The following is a 21,590-nucleotide window of genomic DNA, read 5'->3' on the forward strand; positions in this document are numbered from 1 at the left end:
ACAACTTCTTATCATATGAAAAAACAAAAATAAGAGAAAAAACTACAAATCATGGATAAAAATGGTTTGTTTATCCATTTTTTATATAAAAAACATAAACTACATAAAATATCACTCTAATAATATCTAAAACATCATCTTCCATTTGTTGTTGTTGCTAGTGATTTGAGATGAAGATCCAGATTGTAGTGGTGGTGGTGGAGGCGGTTGGATATGGTGGTGGTGGTGGTGGTGGTCACCGTCCATGGAGGAGAAGAGAGGGAGAGAACTTGTGTGTATGTGTGTTTTGATCAGGAGAAAAAATACGAAGAGAAATGGAAGATAAGGTTTTTTATTTTGGTGTAAATTACGAAAATACCCCCCCCCCCCCCCCCCCGTGTTTTATTTTTAATAAGGGGTAAATGTTAATCTTAACCATTGATGGGAATGATCCAAGGGCTAAGATTAAGCCCTTGAGATTCATGGAAAATTAAAGATGTAAATAAACAAACACCATTATACTATAAAATTAATTAATTAATTTTACCCCTTTTGAAAGCGTACTAGAATTAGAATATGAGTTATGATTTATGAATCAACTATATTTTATTTTTAGTGTATTAATATTAATTTAGGTAATGTCGTATCTATATCTTAATTTTATAATTTTACTAATACTATTATTATACTATATATATATATATTATATTATACTATTACTATAATATTAATTTATTTATAATCACGAATTTTGTAAAAGGTATTTTCGAATTTCTTTATGATACGATTTATATAACTACCGTACATTGTACGGGTATTAAGATTAGTTTATACTATACTACAAACTTATAGGAATGTAGAAATAAATTATGCGCGGAATGTACAAGTTTGTATAGCATATAATAAACTTTTACCATATTTCATTTTTAACCTCCTAAACTTTCATTTTTTTAAACTTTTGCCCCACATTAAAGTTTTCGTTATTTTCTTGACACTAAATTATTGGGTTCTCATGTTTTCATCAAATAACTTTCGCCTGGTCACGATTTTACTTTTAAACATTTGGTTTGACTATTTTTATTCGTCTTTTTATATACATAACGTTTTTTAATTTGTCCCATATCTAAGTTTTCGTTTTTATTTTCTTGACATTGAATTTCTGGGTTCTAATGTTTTCATCAAATAACTTTCATCTGGTCACGATTTTGCTTTTAAATATTTGGTTTGACTATTTTTATTCGTCTTTTATATACATAACATTTTTAAATTTGCCCACATCAAAGTTTTCGTTTTTATTTTCTTGACATTGAATTTATGGGTTTTAACGTTTTCATTAAATAACTTTCACATGATTAAGATTTTACTTTTGAAATAAAGAGTTTTGTTAATGAAAGTCCTTAGGGATATCGGTATTAATTAATTTGATGCATTAAAGTTTGTACTTTGTCTTATGAAAATTCAGGAGGGCGGTTATTAATATATAAAGTACTACTTTTTATGCATGTAATAAGCCCTTAATGACAACCCTTTGGGCTGTCATTATCATTTTCCTTAAATATATAACGTTTTTAAATTTGCCCCACATCAAAGTTTTCGTTTTGATGTTCTTGACTAATTTTTGGGTTCTCATGTTTTCATCAAATAACTTTCACATGGTTACAATTTTACTGTTTAAAAGTTTATATTATATTTAAAATATTACTCAATATAGTTATTGTTTATGTTTTTATACATCTTATAACACTTTTTAATTTTTTTATTATTGTTATTGTTACATGCTTAATTGTCTTTTTTATTTTTTAGTTCGAATATTTGACATAAATTTGAGTCTAAAATTTTGTCGTGTAGAAAGCGTACCCCGCGGCAACGCACGTGTACAATAACTAGTAATGTACTAAAAGGGTAATGGGAAAACTCTAGCCCTGATACCACAATTTTCCTAATCTCTACATGATCCAAGCACCCTGAAGATCGAACCAACATATTTGAACTTCACATATGGGCTCAAACTCCAATGGTAACGGGTATCTTAAAAGATTTATTTTTTGAACCAAGTCGGGATTGAACCTGTGACTTTAAGGTTACCAAGTATTTTCCTTGCCACTATACTAACTCTTTATTGGTACATTATAATATACTTGTAATATAGGGGAAGCAATATTGCTACAACAAAAATTAATCATCTACAACAAATCCTGCATAATACAGTTGTACACCACATAGTAAATTTTGTATCCTTATTGTAGATGGTTAAATTTGTTGTATAAATATCACTTTTCATAATATATGTCTCATTTAGCTAGTTAGTTTTTATAACTTTTGTTAACATCTTGAATCTTGAAAAAGAAAAAAAAAATGGGTTCAAATCACGTGAAGTTTCAAAGGTGTTTAAAGATCGATTTGGAAAAAAAACACTGGATATTCCAGTCTGGCCGTTTACATCTAACTACTTGGTCATTAAAAATAGGGATTATTACTTACGGATGTAATTAACTATGACTAAATGTCTATGTTATGTAAAGATCTTGTAAAATGTCTATGTCATATAATGAACTTTAAAATTCCGATTATTGGATGTACCTAACCAATCAAAAATTTACACGTGACAGATTATATGGTTGCCACATATACCCGGGTACATCCAGTAACCAAGATTTGAAAGTTCATTACATTACATAAAAATTTTACGAGATTTTTACATAAAATAGACATTTTATCATAATTAGTTACATCCATAGGTAATAATCCCTTAAAAATATCCTTTTTGGTAAGTAATTCAAATATTTGAAAACATAATCTGTTTATAAGGATAATGTTTTCCCCTAACCAATATATAGTTTTTTTCTAAAATGGTGTATTTGGAAATTTTATTTACAAATTTAGTATAGTTTTAAAAATATTTATCAAATTAGTATAATTTTAAAAATACTTTTTGAATACTCATTTATTGTTTTATAATCCATTTGATTTAAACAAACCTTTTTACTATGGTTTGTTTATTACGAGTAGTATACAAGATATGATGTAATGTAATGTTGGTATATTGATTTATTCTGAATGTGAACCTGCCCAACATTATACAACTTTGTATCCTGCCTTTATTTTGTTATGATTTTAACATTGTGATTATAATTCCATTAAGTATTTAATACCAGTACTAATGATGTATAGAGAACATCATAACTGGGTATTCTATAAAAATCTATCCAATTCCATGTTAAAACCACAAATCCACAATACCTAGAAACAATAATATTTGAAGTAATGAGGACTTAAACTAATTATGACATAGATGAACCACCTGTTTGTCGAGCATATTCTTAATAAAAATGTAACAATAGGTCATCTCATCTTTATTTAAACAGTTATATATACTATACTACAATCAAATATATAAATTACGTAGTAACAAGATTTTCATTTGAACGCTTTGGAATATTTGAAATAAAAAACCAATTCAATTTATTGCACGACTTGTTTGGTAAAGTATACAATAAAACATATATCGGTTACTACTATACTTAAGTTCAGGTTATAGTGTATGGAGGTGTGTTATAGTGTATGGAGGCTAATGATAAACATTTTTATCTTTAAGTTCAGGTTCAATCTTTAAGAAAAACGTGTTTTAAAAATAAGTTCGTCATCATAACTGATTATTGGGTTGTTTCCGGATTTAAAGTAAATTAGATTAAACTCGTACGTTGTCCGGACCTGACCGAGTTACAATTTTATACATAGTTTTTATATTATAAAGCTATCAGATTACGACCGATTCAAATAATAAGATAATGATTTTATGAATATATAAATATATGTGAGATATGTTAAATTATGATTGATTAAATGTAATTTTAATTTATAACAAACTTATATGTGAGAGTAATAATAATAATAGTTTTCATAATAAAAATAAGAAGAACTAAAATAGAAATAATTTTATTAATAATAATTTACAATATCATTGATATTATAAATTTATCGGATTACGACGGATTCAAATAATAAGATTATGATTTTTATGACTATATATGATATACGTCAAAAGAGGTTAGAGAATGGTTAATTAAACGTAATATCAAGTTATAACAAATTTATATGTATGAATAATAATAATAATAGCAGGTTTAATAAGAATAACTAAAATAAATATAATTAAATAATAATAATAATGATGATAATAATAATAATGCTAGGACCTACTGATATGTACTATGTTATTGACTTGGCATTCCTCTTTTCTTTGTGCAGTGTCGTGCCCAGCTTGTTCGAGGGTCTTTATGGGGGATATATATGGGGGCCATGGTGTATCTTGTGCTGGTTTAATTGGTATTAAACATCGATATAACATAGTTCGCGACATCCTTGTTGACATATGCACTCGTTCGGGGATTTTAGTTCGTAAAGAAGTTGATATCGGGCTTAGTGGAGAAAGAGACACATGCTTACGTCATGTCGACATTTTGTTGTACTCGTGGGACAGGGGCCTTGATGTTTGTGTTGATTTGACAGGCTCATCTCCTTTGACGCAAACTGGTATGATTGATTTTTTGCCAGTTCGTGCAGTAACTGAAGCTGCGCAACGTAAGTGTGTTAAGTATGAGGCTAAGTGTGCTGACATCGGATATGGGTTTCTCCCATTCTCTTTCTCTTCCTTCGGAGAACTTGAGAAGAATGTAGTAGCCTTACTGAAACGGATCCGAAAGTTCTCCGTGACTCAAGACATTGGGCACGTGCTTTGTCTCATTAATTTTCATAGAATTAGCTATGCTATAGCTAGAGGTGTGGGAGCCCAGATAGTATCGCGGTTTCCTACTAATTTCTTGTAACTTTTATAATATTTTAATAAAAGTGTTATAATAATAATAATAATAATAATAATAATAATAATAATAATAATAATAATAACATACGTACATAAAGAAACATAAATAGAAGAGAAAGTAACAACTAAAAAATATGACATGACAAGAGATATGTATGTTTTAAAACAATTGATTAAAATAATAATAAAAAGAAATTTTAGCCATTTATACATATCCATCATATTGTAGTTGACTTGCTATCATGTATTGTTTTATTTTTTATTTTTAATTTTTTTTATTATTAATTAATGATCATTATAATAAATGATTAGAAATAATTTAAATGACATGAGATACTTAAAATTAAAAAATTAATAGAAAAATGATATATCATTAAAAATCCTACATGACATTCTCTTATAATTGACAACTAAACAAAAGACTATCCTCTCTTAACTATATAAAGAGATTGAGCATCTAAAGATAAGCGGTGACTTTTTACCAACGAGTCATTTCATACAAAATATCTAGCCAATTATATTAATTGGCAGTTAAATAAAATACATAAAAAAAATACTATTTTTCATCAAACTTGTCACTTGTCAATAACAGATTTGACACTTATATATATTTTGTTACTAATATATATATATATAATACTCCAACGTGATTGTTGGTTGAGGTAACCATATTTGTTAAACTCTTACGAGTCACGAGTCGAATCTTACGAGTCAAGTTAATTTACACCGAAAACAAGTCGACTCATTGACTTATTTTTGTCCAGACTCTTACGAGTTGATGTGTGAACTTGGACTGAATCACGAGTCGCAAACTTATAATTATTGTAGTTTGATACTATGGTTATATATTATATATTATACTTAATTTGCTACATTCTTTTGTGTGTTATCTATGTAGTTTTGATTATTTTATTGCGAATTTGGAGATAAATTGTAAGTTTATGTCTATAAATTGTAAGTTTATGTCTCAAAACTATTGAATATGTACTATTTTGGCAAATTTTTTAAGATAAAGAATTTATATTTTTCTTATAAAGACATCACATATATATAATTATACTATCTTATGTAGTACTTGAAAATGTCCTGACTCTTACGAATCGAGTCACATTACGAGTCAAAAAATCATGTTTTCAAATCGAGTCAAAAATTACGAGTCGAAAAACTATGGAGGTAACACGTACATGATAACCTTTGATATCCTTTAAAACTAATATAGTTACTCTTTCACCAAATTCATAATAGATCTTGATGATAACATATATGAATGCTTAGTTACACACAATCTTGGATACTGCTGGTCATGCCCATCATTTCATGTCACAATTCAATTAATCTATATCTATACTCCTTTATAAAAATCATCACACCCCTAATTTTAAAAAAAAGTTACACAATAATTTATACAGAATTACTAAATTATCCTTAATAAACACCCATTATGGAAAGAGTTTTATAAAATATCAAATTTGCTTTTAATGAATTGGGTTACACTCTAAACCTTTATTTTAATAACTAACACTTTAAACCTTTATCTTCTAAAAATTTTCACTATCACAATTACATCAACTTACACCAGTGATCGTTGTCGTTGGACCGATCAAAAATATAAACTAAATACCACTAATTAGCTAGGGTAATTCGAGTATCGTTTTCACAAGGAATCATGGGAAATGTTAAACAAGTTACAAGAGTGAATTATTCTAGACATAAACTTAGAATTGATTTGATTGATGAGTTGATTAAAAACTAGAATTAATTATGAACTTAACACAATAATTCAATTAAACAAAGTAGACTATTCTCATGCTCCCAATTATGCTTTCAAATATGTAACCTAACTTATATTCATTGGAAATCACATAGACATGATTCGTTATAATATTTGGATTGAATGAATTCAAGAACTAAAGTAACCGGTTGTGATGATTCACGATAATGAAAACCAGAGAATTGACACAACTAGATTTTCAATTCATTAAAGTAAAATTACAAGTTCATGAGAGATTTATTCAATAATCAATGATTACTTAACAAGTTAAAATCAAGTGATAGATATATTTCATTCAAAATCATAAACAAGTAATTATTCAATCAATCCAAACAACATTAGATATTAAAAGACTAATGAAAAATTAAACATCTAATCCAACATGAATATGAGAAAGGTTGAACGTAAATGTCTTACATAATTGTTCACATAAGAATAATCAAACGAAAATTTAGCCTATGGTCTTCATCATTGAATCTTCAATTTGGATTGTCATCTCCATGAATTTATGATTTGATGATAAAATTGGGGTGTTGAGGGGATGAAAAATTGCTCCAGGCGTGTGAAAAATATGAAGGATAACTTCTCAAGTCGTGTGGGAAAAAGATATAAACTGAAAAATAATAAAATCCCTAAAATTCGGAATTTCCTTCCGGTAGGGCCGTCCCGCACAGCCACAATGTAGTGTTGGGCGTCCTGCACTGTGCCCCAGAATTGGCAATTTTTCAAATTTTTGCTTTGACCTTTCTTGACTTGATTCCCAACTTTGCTTGACTTGTTTATAATCCATTTAACTTCAAATTGTCACCAAGGACCTGAAACACTTAAACAAACATAAAAACGCCCTTATCGTCTATTAACCTTCACCAAACATGTCGGTTTTCATCTCTTAAAGTTATACAAATTAGGCGTTTATCAACCAGTTGACACTGCCACCACCACCGATAGTACCATTACCGACACCATTAGACCGTCTTTTCCATTACCTCCGTCGCATTGTGTGGTTATCATGCTCGTTATAAGCTGGGTATTTTGTCAACTTTTTTGTCCTCGTTTTATCCCTCTTTTAAAGAGGGGGATCTATTAATCGACTTGTTTGACAAATCATGCTAGTTGCAAGAGATTGTATATATAGACCTTACGATTGTAACTTTATCTCTACATGTTCATATGTTGGTTCAAATTAAAGGTTTGGTTTATAACGTGAAATGTTAAAACATGTTAGACAGCTTGGTTTCCACACAAGAAATACTTATTCTGGACAAACAATATAGCTAATTAGCCATTAACCTGCCTTACCAGAAAATCGATTGTTTTCCACATACTTGCTACTTACTTTAGACAAAACAATACACCCACCAACCATACGTGCAACTGTTTAAACAAAAATAGCTTACAAATGTAAACACAAAGTTTGCAGGAAAGAGCTACAAACGCTTTATTATGTTGTATATAAAAAGATACAATAAAAAGGTAAATAATAAACCAACAGACAGCATATATATCACATAACATTTTGTTTCTTATCAAAACCGAAATGTCAAAAAAAAGTACACTAATCATCCTGCTCTGGTACATTTGTTTCAGACTAACTCTTTCTAAACCATATATAGTTCTCAGTCCGCAACGAAGTAAAAAAGAACCAAAAAGAAAAGAAAAAAAATTACTGTCGGACCACATGTAATCGTTTGTTCAGCCCAAAGGATCCCGCATCCATCTAAGCGTACAGGTAATACCCAACCGCTAATAGCACAACAACAATTGAAGCAGCAGCAGCAGCATAGTAATACATGTAATTGTTTGACTTCTTACGTTTCAGAATCACCTTTGAAATGGAATCGGAGCCTTTACCCCTGTTGCCTCTGCTTCTCACCCTCAAACCATCCTTCCTTTCTTTGCTCTTTATTGTGGTTTGCACCTTTTCTTCAGCCTTTTGTTCCTCAGGTTCCTCTACAGCCTCCTCCACGGCTGCTTCCTCTGGAACCTCAACAGCTGGGGTAGAAGCCTGCATTTTCTTCTTCTCTTTCTTCTCCTTCTCCTGCAAGAAATTCACAAAGGAAAACCGTCATTCAATGTCTATGAAAACTCAAAAGGAAAAAGTCTCAAAATAGTATATCAAAATGAGTAATTTCCTTAAGCTTCTTCTCAGCTTCCTTCTCAGCTTTCTTTTGAGCTTTTACTGCAGCTTTTTCAGCTAGCTTTTTCTTCCTTTCCAAAGCTTGTTTAGCTTTTGCAATCTCCTCTTCTCTTTTGATCTCTTTCAGCTTCGACTCATCAACTTCTGCTTTCACAGGTTTCTTCTCCAAAGCAAAAACCTCTTCTTCTTCAACTACAATTTTCTCCTTTTTACCCTTTATTGTACCATTAGCCTCTTTTGACTTTTTCCCGTCTTTTTCTTTCTCGACTGAATCAACTAGAGGTGGCACAGGATCTTCCTTTGGTTGTTTTGCTTTAGGCTTTGCTACAACCTCTGTCTCAACAGGAACAGGGGTGGGAAGTTCTGGTGAAATTAAGGGTTTCTCTCCAGGAATCCTCGTACGCCCATCCTTGCTTAGCTGGCGCATGTCAAGCGAATGCAATATTCTTTTCTCATAATCTTCCCTGAACGCTTTACTAGTATTCCACTCGGACATGAACTTGTCGACCTACACTCGTTAAGTACGCTTAAGTGTTTAGGTCAAGAAATAACATGTTTCAGAATGTTTGATGTGCAATATTAAAAAACAATCATAACAAAAACATCTGTAGAATTTACTTCTGCTATTCAAAGTTGGAATATTTAGATAAGTCAGATGTTGGAGTGTCCGCAATATATCAATCATTCATGGATCCACAAGATAAAGTAGCAAAAAAAAAAACCAACATTAAATGAAAAGGAAGGGAGATTTTGTGAAATGGGAGCAAAGTTTATTTAAATTAGAACAAATTAACGTTTGAATATGAAATTCTAATTTACAACCAGTACCATTGAAGCTAGCGTTGAACTTATTAGTTGATCTTTTAATAGACAAAATCCAAAAAAATCAGAGGCTAAATATGTTTTTTATTCAAATTTTAAACGTTAGAAATTGATCAAGTCATAATAAATAGGTAAGCAAATACCCCCAAAATATTCTACGAAGGGAATAGACAAACCTCAGACGTCGAAAGCTCTTTAAGGGCATCAACATCCTTATTTGCAGCCAGCATTCTTGCATTATTTAATAGCGAGCGGTTCTGGAAAAAGCAAGTATTCTAGAACAAAAAACACAAACAGATATCAAAAATTAGGGTTCAAACACAAAACATGATCATAAACTCATCAAAAGTATAAACATACCCCTTCATCGCGTTCATTCCTCAATCCACGAATCTTATCATAAACCTTATCCCTTTTTTCGCCCACCACACGCCATTCCTCATCTAAAGAATCAATCACGCTGTTTATGGCCTCTTTTTCAGCCTCAAGCGTCTTTACTTTCGCCTGAACAGCCTGTTGATCTTTGCGGGCAACATCAAGATCCACACCAATAAGCTACAACACCGAAATCATTAAAAATATTAATATCTAAACTTTCAGGCTCACCAGAGGCAACAATTTCAACCCATTTACTTATGGATGGTTGAGTTTAGGTTATATACTATCTCAAACAGGTCATATAAAAGCTTCCTAAAAAACCACGAAAAATGCTTCCTAAAGTGTATTATAAGTTACAAAATAGCTTTGTTAGAACAAGGGATATTATTGCGATAATACAGTGCTTTAATCTTATTTAACACATGGCTTTCCATTAGTAAAATCAAGAGTGTAAAAGAAAACTGCTTCGCAATCAACCAGCGAACATACTGAAAAAATTACCCGTTGTCACCAGTAAACCGTTTACCCAACCCTCCCATTTTGCCAATTCTACTCTTGAACATGCATTACTTCGGTAGATGCATTCTTACTTTGACCTGATCTTGAATGGCATCCTTTTCACCAACTGATTTTTGAACTTCTGCTCTCATAGCAGCTTTTGCGATAACCTGGCCCCTTGTTGCTTCAAGATTTTTGATTTCTTTAATGATTTGTTTTTCCTCCTTCAAGGTAATACTGTTATGCTGAATGTGGTATTGCATACTCTTGATCTGCATATAGAGTGAGAAACACAACATCAAAAAATATGAAGATAATGCAATATGGGTTTTATTTCCATGAAGAAAAGACTGAATTTATTAGAAGAAAAACTTACATTATCATTTAGCTCTTCCTCAGACGAGCATATGTAACTTTTATTGTCTCTATTAGAATTGCCTGTACCCTTTAACTTGTCCAAAGCCAGCTTGTAAGGTTCCATTTCTTTTCTCTTACCATCCAAGATTGTCCTTTTTTGTTTTTTCTCTTCCTGAAGAGCCTTAAGTTGACTTATCACTTGTGCTCGTTCAGTCTGAAAAAAAAAAACCAAATATTTTAATTAAGTATTAACACAATCGAAGTATATGCTCAACTGGTCATAAAAATCAATACAAAAATATACCCTTTTTGCCTTCAGCTGCTCATTGATTGGATCCCGGGCTTGATTAAGCTTTCTAAGTTCCTTATCAGCCTGCTCAAGTTTAGCTTTCACATTTTGGTCTTCAACCGTTCGGTATTTAACAAAATAAAAATAGTGAGGCTCTTTCTTTACTGGCCAGTCTTCAACTGCATCCTTTGGAAAGCTAGGCTCAGGTGCTGTTTCAACACGAACCGATTCACTCACATGAGTACCTGATTCATTTTCGCTGACATGCCCATTAACAACGCTCTCTTTCTTCCCGTTTTCGACAGGCACATGGACCAACTCAGTCTCAACACCATCAAGAGCCATGATCTTTTCAAGATTAAACTCAAACAACCTTCAGAAGTCGAAAGTTCTGAAGCAGAAAGTACAAAGATATCAACCAAAAGCTAAAAAGATATCAACTTTTTTCATTTCAGTAGGATTCAAGCTTTACAAGCACCATAACACCAATTTACAGAGAAAAAAAATTGTAAAAACCAATCAAAGAACATTTAGAAGCTGAAACCAGGAAATGCAAAGCACAAAGAAATCAGCCAAAAGCTTAAAAGATATCACCTTTTTCACTTACATTATTAGAAACACTAAATTTTGAATGAAAAAAGAAACCCCTTTTTTAAAAAAACCTTCCCTTTTTAAAAAAGCCTTCTGCATAACTTCGTTCAAAAGAGATCATTGAAATATAAAGTAGTATTATCAAAAATCAGTTCTAATAAGGATTTTTCCGAAACAGCTGATCATTAATCTTAGGCGGCGATTATTTTTATGTACAACAAGTTACTATGTGGTAGCAAAATCCCTATAAATTGATCTAAAATCAGAAATATTGTTAATCAAAATAAAAGTACAGATACCTAACTCTCACTAACTTTAGGCACAATATAAAACTCATCTTAATGTGATTCTAGTTTTTCAATCATCAATAATCAATTTCTAATCACATGTCTAAACACCCCTTAACAATCAAAACACAATAATCACATTAAAGAATTCTTGATCTTAATCAAACAAATCATAACTAAGAAATCAATAATGATCAATCATACCCATCATCCAAAACACAAACAAGATCCAAACTTTATTACAAAACAAATCAGTTAACACATTATATATATACATATATGCATAAAGATTAAAACTTTATACACACAAATCAGTTTATACAATACATACATACATATATATATACATAAAGATTGAAACTTTACACATGAATGAATCAAAAACACAAGACTTCAATCACATGCAATACAGAAACACAATTCAACAATCAAAATTCAATCAAGTTTGAAACTTTATACATCAATGAAACAAAATTCACAAAACCCAGATCCGGTTTAGCATAAATTAATCAGGATCGATACAAAATAATGATGTTTTTGATTGGGAAAAAAAGTGAGATTTGGGATAAGTTGAAACAGTAAACATATTAGTTTTGATGGAGCAAACTTACAGGAAATTGAAAGACAGGGATGATGTGATGAGACTATAATAAGTGAATAAGAGCGATTTGGGTCAAACACATGGGCTGATCGAGATCTCTATGTATTTGTGTGTGTGTGTGTGTGTAAAGAGAGAGACGGGGTCCGGCGACTATATATTTATAGGTAGAGACTAGAGAGATATAGATATAGAAGAGAGATGTAGATATAGATGGATTTGAAGTGTGGAGTAAACCTTCTTTTTTTTTTACTTTTCAGATACTTACAATTGTTTTCCGTTTAGCAAACATAGAGTTTAAGACAAATTTTGTTAAAAGCACGTTAAAAACTAAACCACATCTTCGATGGTGTATGAAAAGGATGAGATGTAGACAGGGTTAGCTTTATCAAAACGAGACGGGGTGCCTGCACGATGCAGCGGTGATGGTGGTAACGACAAAGGTGTGGCTGCTACAATTGTGGTGATGATGTGCGGCGGTAAGGGTTAATATAGTTATTTAAGGATTGGAGAATCTATGTTGTAGTTTATTTTATTAAGGGTATTATATGTATATAGGTAAAGATGTTTAAATTAGTGAATAAATAAAAAGGGTAATATGGTCATTTCAGGTTCTTAATTACTTAAAAAGGAAAAAGCAGTTTGCTTTATATAGTAGTATAGATTTATCAAAGTTAAAAATTTTTAGGCTCTACTAAAGGTGGAAAATAACATCTAACATTGCCCGACATAAAAATTAAACTTTTGACATTTGTCCCCTAAAACAAGGACTTTAATCACTTGATTCAACCCAGTTGATCTTTGTCTTTACTCATTTGATTCAACCCAGTTAGATTTTTGCCAAGGACACGTTATTTACTTATTTTTCCTCTAATTATAACAAGGTAATATCACTAAGATCGACTCATTTTGGGGAGATTAGTTTTCATAACAAGTTTGTGTATTGATTTTTATTTTTTTCCTTCCCTCACATTCTATTACTTTAAATTGTTACTATAAGCATAAACGTTATTATATAAACAGAATATTTCGACATGTTACAAAATTGGTATGTGCAAACTTTAAAACTTGCTTGCTAACTTTGCTCAATATCAACTTTGCTCAATATCATTTAACCTTTATTCACGATAAAATCATTCATGATTTAACAAAACTCATCAAAAAGTAAGCAACTAATAATTGTTGTGATTTTGACTTGTAGAAATTATAGTGGTTCGTTGTAGACATGCCTTTTATTTTCTTTGAAATAACTTATATTAAAAGAACACAAAAGACGACTTTTGGTTACAAATGCAATATTTACGTTTGTTGAGGCATAAAAGATACATGTTAAAACCAAAACAATTCGATTCAATTTTGGTTAACTTTTTTATAACTTTTTATTTGATTTAATTTTTATTCTATTTACAACTTCGGTTCACACTAAAACTTTTATTACTAATAATGTTTCAATCATGATAGTTTATTACTTTAACGAGATTATTAATTTATTTACTGTTAACTTACAATACTCATCTGAAGTTAAGATTTGACAAATTATAACTTTTATCAAGGTTAATGTATCAAGTATTAATTTATAAAACTTTATTATATTAAATTAGAATTAAATCATTTCTATATTAATCAAATAATATGGTTAACAAATTCAAGATATATACTTGAATTTATTAACTAACTAGATTTTAACCTGTGTCATATACACTTTACGACAATTTCATGATAAGATTTAACTATTAAATATATGTAATTATAAAAATCTTGTAGATTCAAATTATATAAAATATATTTAAATAAAGGAATTTATAAAGTTAAATATAAATAATTTAAGTAAACTTAAAGTTCAAAACATTGTAGTTCTAAAACATTAAAAACATATATTGGATATATATTAGCTATTATTCTTGATTTATTATATTGATATCATGGGTTAAAAAGTATAATTTGGTGATGAAAAACAAGAAAATGAAAATTAAAGTCAAAGTTAAAGGCAAAAGGCAATTTAAGAAAATCAAAAGTTATTATTGGTCGATAAGTTATTAGAGTAACTGTCTTTTAGTATATAAGAAGAATTTATCTTTAGGTGTTGAACTTTGTACGTATCTTTTGTTGATCAATCTTTGTAGGATTTTTAGGTGTCGAAGTTTGTGAACGGGTAATTTAAAACTTATTTTGTCGTTAGAAAAAAAACAAACAAAAAAATTTTTAATTTATTTTATTATTTTCATTTTAGTAAGTATATATATACACTTACTAAATTTTGACATTTTTTAAATACATGTTATGTTTACAATATTTTCAAAGATAAGACAAGTTATTAGATATATATAACCAAAATGACTTTTAAATGTAAATGTAAATATATATGTAAAACAAAAATGGTGACTCAAATATAAATAATGTAAATATTACTTATTTGTAAACGATATTTATTTTATGAATTTTTGATATGTCATTTTCGTCTCATATCAACACATTGAGACCTTTTATCTATTTAACTCAATTAATTGCAAAGTACAATTATCCGTGTGTGAAAACTTGACGTTTTATATAAAAACTAACAGTAAATTAAGATTATGGAAATTGCTAACTAATGCCCACGGGGCATCAGTTAATGGGTGTTTAATGAACTTCAAGTTTTATAAAATATCGATAAATGTAATTAATGTTTAATGTAAATGTATTTAATAGTCATTAAATCAAATTAATTTCTTACCATTTTAAACTGATTTAAAAATACATATTAATCTATTTAAAGAAACTCATAATTTATTGAATGCATATTAATTAATCTATACTACCTATATAAACAAACTACCCACACCTTTATTCAACTCTATACATTTGAATTACCTAATATACCCTCTACATTTAAACTACCTCCACATACCTTATCCCTAAAATTCCGAAATTACCCTTAATAAAAAAAACCCTCACAATTACCTAAAACCCCTATTGTTATAAAATCTCCATTAACTCTAAAATTATTGTTGAAGGTATTGCTATGGATAAAAAAAATATCTTAATTGTCATAGATTATATTACAAAATGTTTAAACAATAGTTACCTTTTTATAACTCACGAAATTACGAACTAGTTATGTACTTTGTATATTCGTATTAAATTTTAATCTTTGACTATTTATTTTTTTAATTGCCTTGGTCTCCTCCCCTACAATTGTAAGTGATTATTTTTCGTGGTCAGTGTTTGCACTTCATTATTTTTTGCACCTAATATGCGACTTATACGGTTAGATCTTGCATTAACGAATCTCATGAAAGTAAACCGAACGTTATAAACCGTTACGGTGTCTAAAGCGTTATAGACCCTCGCCGTTGCAACGCAAGGGCACCACTCTAGTGTTCAAAAGACACTAGTTAACGATTTTTTAAAAAAAAATTTCAATCTTATAAATCACTTACACAACAATTAATAATTATAACCTTTTTAAACAAAATGTTTCGTGAAGCAAAATGAGTCACAACTATCAATCACTACTGACCACGAAGTGTTCGAGCACGCTGCACTACACAAATACATGCTATTAGTGTGATTAACATAAAGAGAGAAATTAAGATATCCTAGCTTATATGTGGTTGACAAACATAAATCCATTTGAACTCTAATAAGAGGTTTTTGAAAATGGGAAGTGATATCCCCACAATATAAATTAGTCATCCATAATATATGTATAATATCTACTGCACAGTGTACAACTGTGTAAAGCAGTGATTGTTATGGATGGCCAATTTGTGTTGTGAGGATATCATTTCCCTTTTGAAAATGTTTATAAACTTAAATCCTATAAGACCATTTGTAACCGTTCACCTTTTCACCTATACTTTTTTCTGCCACATCAGTATATCACTTTCTCATTTTTTTCACCTTCTAATTTTTCCCTTAACCATTCACCTATTATTTGGTTCTCACTTTTCTTCCACTCTATATCCAACAAAAATAAAAGAAAACAAGAAAAAATATATAAAAATAGAACCCCACATTTTGTCTTTTTACCTAGGTGATCACAATCACCTTCCTCCCTTCACCTTCACTCATCACCTACATCCCTTAACCATTCACTCTTTTCACCTTTACCCTTCACCTACCTCTTTCACTTACCTTTACAAATGGTCTAATAGGATGTGGTTTATAATAACATGATATGTAAAACGTTATAAACCACTTTATATATAATTTAATACAGTATATTATACTTAAGAATTTTATAAAGCTTATTTAAGGTTGACATGACTAGGGAAAGTTTTATAAAAAAAAGCATATCATTGCTCTAAAGTCAATTAATCGGTATTCTAGTTTAGAGTCGATTTGGTAATTGTAGTGTTGCTATAACTTCTAGCATTTTAGTTGTCTTTACTTACTCATATTTTTTCCTTATCAAAATATTAATGTTAATTATATCATACTAGAAGAGTATTTGCGCAATGTAACGGAGTGTAATGTAGATAATTGATGTAAATGAGATGGTGTATAGATTTTTGGAGTTAAAAGATAAATGTAAATAATAAGAAGGCTATATTAGTCATTTTGTATTTTTAAAAAACGTTACTTTTTCATAAGATATCTACAATCTTTTACATAACAGTATAAGATAATTGTTAGACATACATTTCACACACAAAGTAAAATGTCTTTTTAGATGGATCGGATATAATAATAAGAAAATAATATAAGCAGTCAATTTTTCATAAGATCATATCGATTTAGCCAAGTTTTTTTTTGGGATTTTTACAAAATAATCACCCGAATCGCAATAAACTGAGCAAAGCGATTTTGCAAAATCGTAATAATTTTTTCACTTATTTTTACACTTTGCTTCAAAAAGTTGTACCGGTGATTACTTTATTGAAATTCCAAAAAAAAAAAACATGTATATTGATTCAGGTTATTACGATTTTGGTGTTTATTTTATTGAAATTCCAAAAAAAAAATGGCTAACTTAATATAATATAATTGTAATCAAATCTGATTAATCACTTGATTTCTCTATAATATTTTGAGAGTTGAGCCTTTCATTATTTATTATCGTAAAATATAAAAAGTTGAAAATATAAAAGAAAAGAAAATGAGGTTGAAACAAAAGGTTGAAGGGAAGAAGTGGAGAAAGTTGAAGAACACGTGTCTTAAGTGAGTCTTGTGTGGATCCCATTCTCTTTTTTCATCGATGATAACGAGATCCATTTTTCAGTTTTACGTTTTCACCCTCCATCCTTGTACATAGTTACGAAGGCGCCCCAAAATCCATACATTCTTTGATTCTTTCAGTCATTGCCAGTTTGCCATCAAATGATTAAAACAAGCGAAGTGGATGACACATTTGGAAAATGTGAGGTTAAGACATGAGAGAGGAATGTGTATGTCTAACTAAATATAGTTATAGTTATATAGCTTGACTAGAGTGATGAGTTTTAAAGTAAACTAAAAAGGACTTTTATCTAAAACTCAAGCTTTTGAGTTCATGTTTTGACAAATGGGTTTTTGATTGAGGGATTAATAACGCGAACCTGTTAAACCAACTTATTATAAAAGAGAAAAATAAGAGATAAATGTGTTATCTATTTTAAAAAATAGTGTTAAATCTTTTTAGTATATATTTTAAATAGTTTTCTTAAACATCTTTATCTTTATATATATTAAAAGATAATTAACTTAATACCTTATTAACCAATTATAACTCTCGATTTTATCAAATTGAAAATTGATGATGTCATTATTAATTTAATAATAAATGAAAAATCTTAATAATCATTATTCATAATTTATTATATTTATATTAATATTTGTAGAAAAATTATCACTATTTTATAGTTTTTTGTTTTCAATCAATAATTTATATTTTTATCCTCACTAAATACTTAATTTATATGAGTAATTATTACAATTTGTAATTATCAACTTGAGAATTTTGTTTTAGATTTTCATCATTTAATTAATTTAAAAAAATTCAACATTTTATTTCTAATTTTTTTCTTCCATAAAATCTTTTCTTTTAATACACTAAAAGCCAGTTCCTATAAACACTTATTGACCAATTACAACTCTCAATTTCTTAAAGTTGACTTTTTTTTTTCAATTATGATTTTAATTTACACTTTTTTGTTTTCAAGTACAAATTTACACTTTTTAACACATTGTGTAACAATAAATCAAATAAAATAATAGTGACCTATTATATTTTTTTAATATTCAAATATCGCTAAGTGTGTCACAATCTACAATTTTGATAGACATATTATGATTTTGTAATATTCAAATATCATTATGTATGTCACAGTAAACAACTTCGATGAACATATTTAAAAAAAAAAATGTTTCACTATAAAACTCAAAGTTTTATAATATATATCAATTTTTATTATTAAAAATTATAAACTAAATTTTAAATCATAATAAACTAACATTTAATATTGATAAAATTGTAAGCCATATACGGGCCTAAAATCTGTACAATAGGATGACACATGTATTCCTTAAATTTAAGAGTAAATTATACTTTTCGTCTCTGAAGTTGACATGTTTTTCACTTTTGATCCCTAAACTTTAAAAATTACAATTTTGACCCTGAAGTTGGCCAATTTTTTTAATAATCGTCCTTTGGCCTTACGGCGTTAAAAAATGGCCGTTAACATACACACGTGCTAGACACGTGAGGGCACTAATGTCATTTCATTTTACACAGACATTTATTTTCCCTTCACCCCCAAGCCTCTCCAATCGCCACCACCTAATAACCACCAACAATAGCCGTCGCTACCAGCCACCACCGTCTATAACCAACACTAGCCACCGCCGTCTATAACCACCACGAGCAACTGCCACCCACCACCACCTCCGGACACCGCCGCCTATAATTACCCCACTACAATCAACACCAGCCACCACAACCTACAATCATCACCAGCCATCGCCGCCTACAATTACCACCAAACACCGCCGTCTACAGTTACCTCCAACCACCGCCGTTTACATTCACCAACAACCAACCACCACCGACTAGAATCACCACCAACCAACCGCCACCACCTAGAATCACCACCATCCACCGTCTACCTTTCAATTAAAATCAAAATTTAGAAAAGAAAAAAAAAATGACTGGCATGTTTGAACTATAATTAGTTTGATTGGTTGTGTTTTGAATGTCATGAATTTGAGTAAATGATTTTGTTTGTGGTTTAGATTTGGATTTAAAGTCGAGTTTTTATTAGGGATCATCGGAAAATAAATGTCTAGTCGCAAAATTTCATCGGTAAAAATGGTCGGAGAAGATGATCGGAAAAGAAAGAATGGAAGAATAAGTTTATTTGTATGGTTTTCATTTTTCGTCTCTCAAGTATCTATTTTTCACTTTTCGTCCCTCAAGTAGCTATTTTTTCACTTTTCGTCCCTCGGTGTAAGGTGAAATGACATTAGTGTCCTCACGTGTCTAGCACGTGCGTACGTTAACGGCCATTTTTTTAATGTTGTAAGGCCAAAGGACGATTATTGAAAAAATTGGCCAACTTTAGGGTCAAAATTGTAACTTTTAAAGTTTAGGGATTAAAAGTGAAAAATGTGCCAACTTCAGGGACGAAAAATGTAATTTACTCTAAATTTTATATCAACATTGTATCTTTTAATTTAACCGTACATACTGATGATGATGATCTTGTTGTTCTAAAGATTAGTATGAAGTTTTATTAAGAGTCATTGTTCATAAGGAAGTGATATTGCTACAACAAGTTTTAGACATCTACAATAAATCCTGCATAATACAGTTGTACACTGCGTAATACAATTTGTACCTTTATTGTATATAGCTAAATTTTGTTGTATAAATATCACTTCCCTTGTCCATATGATATTCCATCATTATTCACATATTTTGCATGTATTGAATGAAGATTATTTTTAATCATCGATATTGCTTAAAAACCTGAAAAGTGTCACTCATACATTTGAAGTATAACTCGAATAAGAGGGTTGAATGGACCTGCTTCGGGATAAATCAGGTATAATCTGGTTCTTACTTTAGGATGGACCAGATGTAGTCTGGTTCCTCTTGGTAAATGAAGGATGAACTGCACACGATAGAACACACAATCGTTAGAAGGGCCGAAGGAGAATCCTCCTTCGGGTGGCGATTCCTTCTTGGTAATTCAATCCTTGTTTGGAGTACAATTATACGCCACGGTTCGGTTGGAACTTAACCCCGGATGAAGTATAATATATCATATCTATATTTTTAGAGAGAGAAAGTAAAAGAGTAAATAAGTGAGTAGTGAGAGAAGTGAAGTCATATACTGTTGGTGAGCATGGGGTATTTATAGGCAAATGGGAGGTGGGTAATAACTAGCTCTAATGGGGCAATGGTATTATCCACCATGTAATGAGGATGACCAACCTCCAGGCTGTCATCTGTGGGTGGTCCCTCGAGTATTAGGATTGTCTCTTGGTTAATAGCTTATACCCTTTCTTACCCATTAAGAGTTCTCCCTTGATGGTTCTTCTAGTTAGTTGGCTCCAGATGGAGTTTGTGCTTCCTTACTGAAGATTCTGCTTCCATGACGAAGCTCGTGCTTCTTTTATGAAGCTCATCATTTGCTACGTCATCAAATACAGCTCATCATTTGCTACGTCATCAAATACAACTATAACTCCCTATCTTATATTATTATATGGATGTTAATCTATGTGTTTTTTATATAACATAAAACATATTCGATTCTTGTACATTAGTAAAATCTTAATTTTACGGTGTAAGAAATTTTTTGAATTTGATCATAATTCCATAATGAAAGACGGAGAATTACAAATTACAAATGCAAACAAGGTGGGTCGGCCCATAATAATACTTTAATCTTTTGTCTTTTGGGCCGAATACAATAGACTTGCATGCATTCTCAATCAGATAATAGAGCGATCCAATACAACCAAAAAATTTCTCTTTATCATTTCATCCCGTGTCATAAATCATAACCTTGTTATTGCTCATCAGGAGATAAACAGTGTTTTAAAAGCCGCGTAGAACCGACTGGTCATACTAATTCAACCGGAGATTTTGGTTGGA

The 21,590-nt window shown here is 30.2% G+C and overlaps 1 protein-coding gene across 1 annotated transcript; it reads right to left on the minus strand.

Moving 5' to 3' along the window:
- Positions 1-8,074: 8,074 nt before the first annotated feature.
- LOC122599651 (proton pump-interactor 1-like) lies at positions 8,075-12,689 on the minus strand. Its single transcript, XM_043772196.1, has 8 exons — positions 12,543-12,689; positions 11,069-11,444; positions 10,784-10,978; positions 10,500-10,679; positions 9,892-10,086; positions 9,708-9,806; positions 8,705-9,217; positions 8,075-8,610 (listed from the first exon to the last, which is right to left on the minus strand). The coding sequence occupies exons 2-8, from the start codon at positions 11,396-11,398 to the stop codon at positions 8,290-8,292; spliced, it is 1,833 nt and encodes a 610-aa protein (XP_043628131.1). The 5' UTR covers positions 11,399-11,444; positions 12,543-12,689; the 3' UTR covers positions 8,075-8,289.
- Positions 12,690-21,590: the final 8,901 nt, after the last annotated feature.

Source organism: Erigeron canadensis, chromosome 5, assembly GCF_010389155.1.
Source record: "Erigeron canadensis isolate Cc75 chromosome 5, C_canadensis_v1, whole genome shotgun sequence".
Taxonomy (NCBI): Eukaryota; Viridiplantae; Streptophyta; class Magnoliopsida; order Asterales; family Asteraceae; genus Erigeron; species Erigeron canadensis.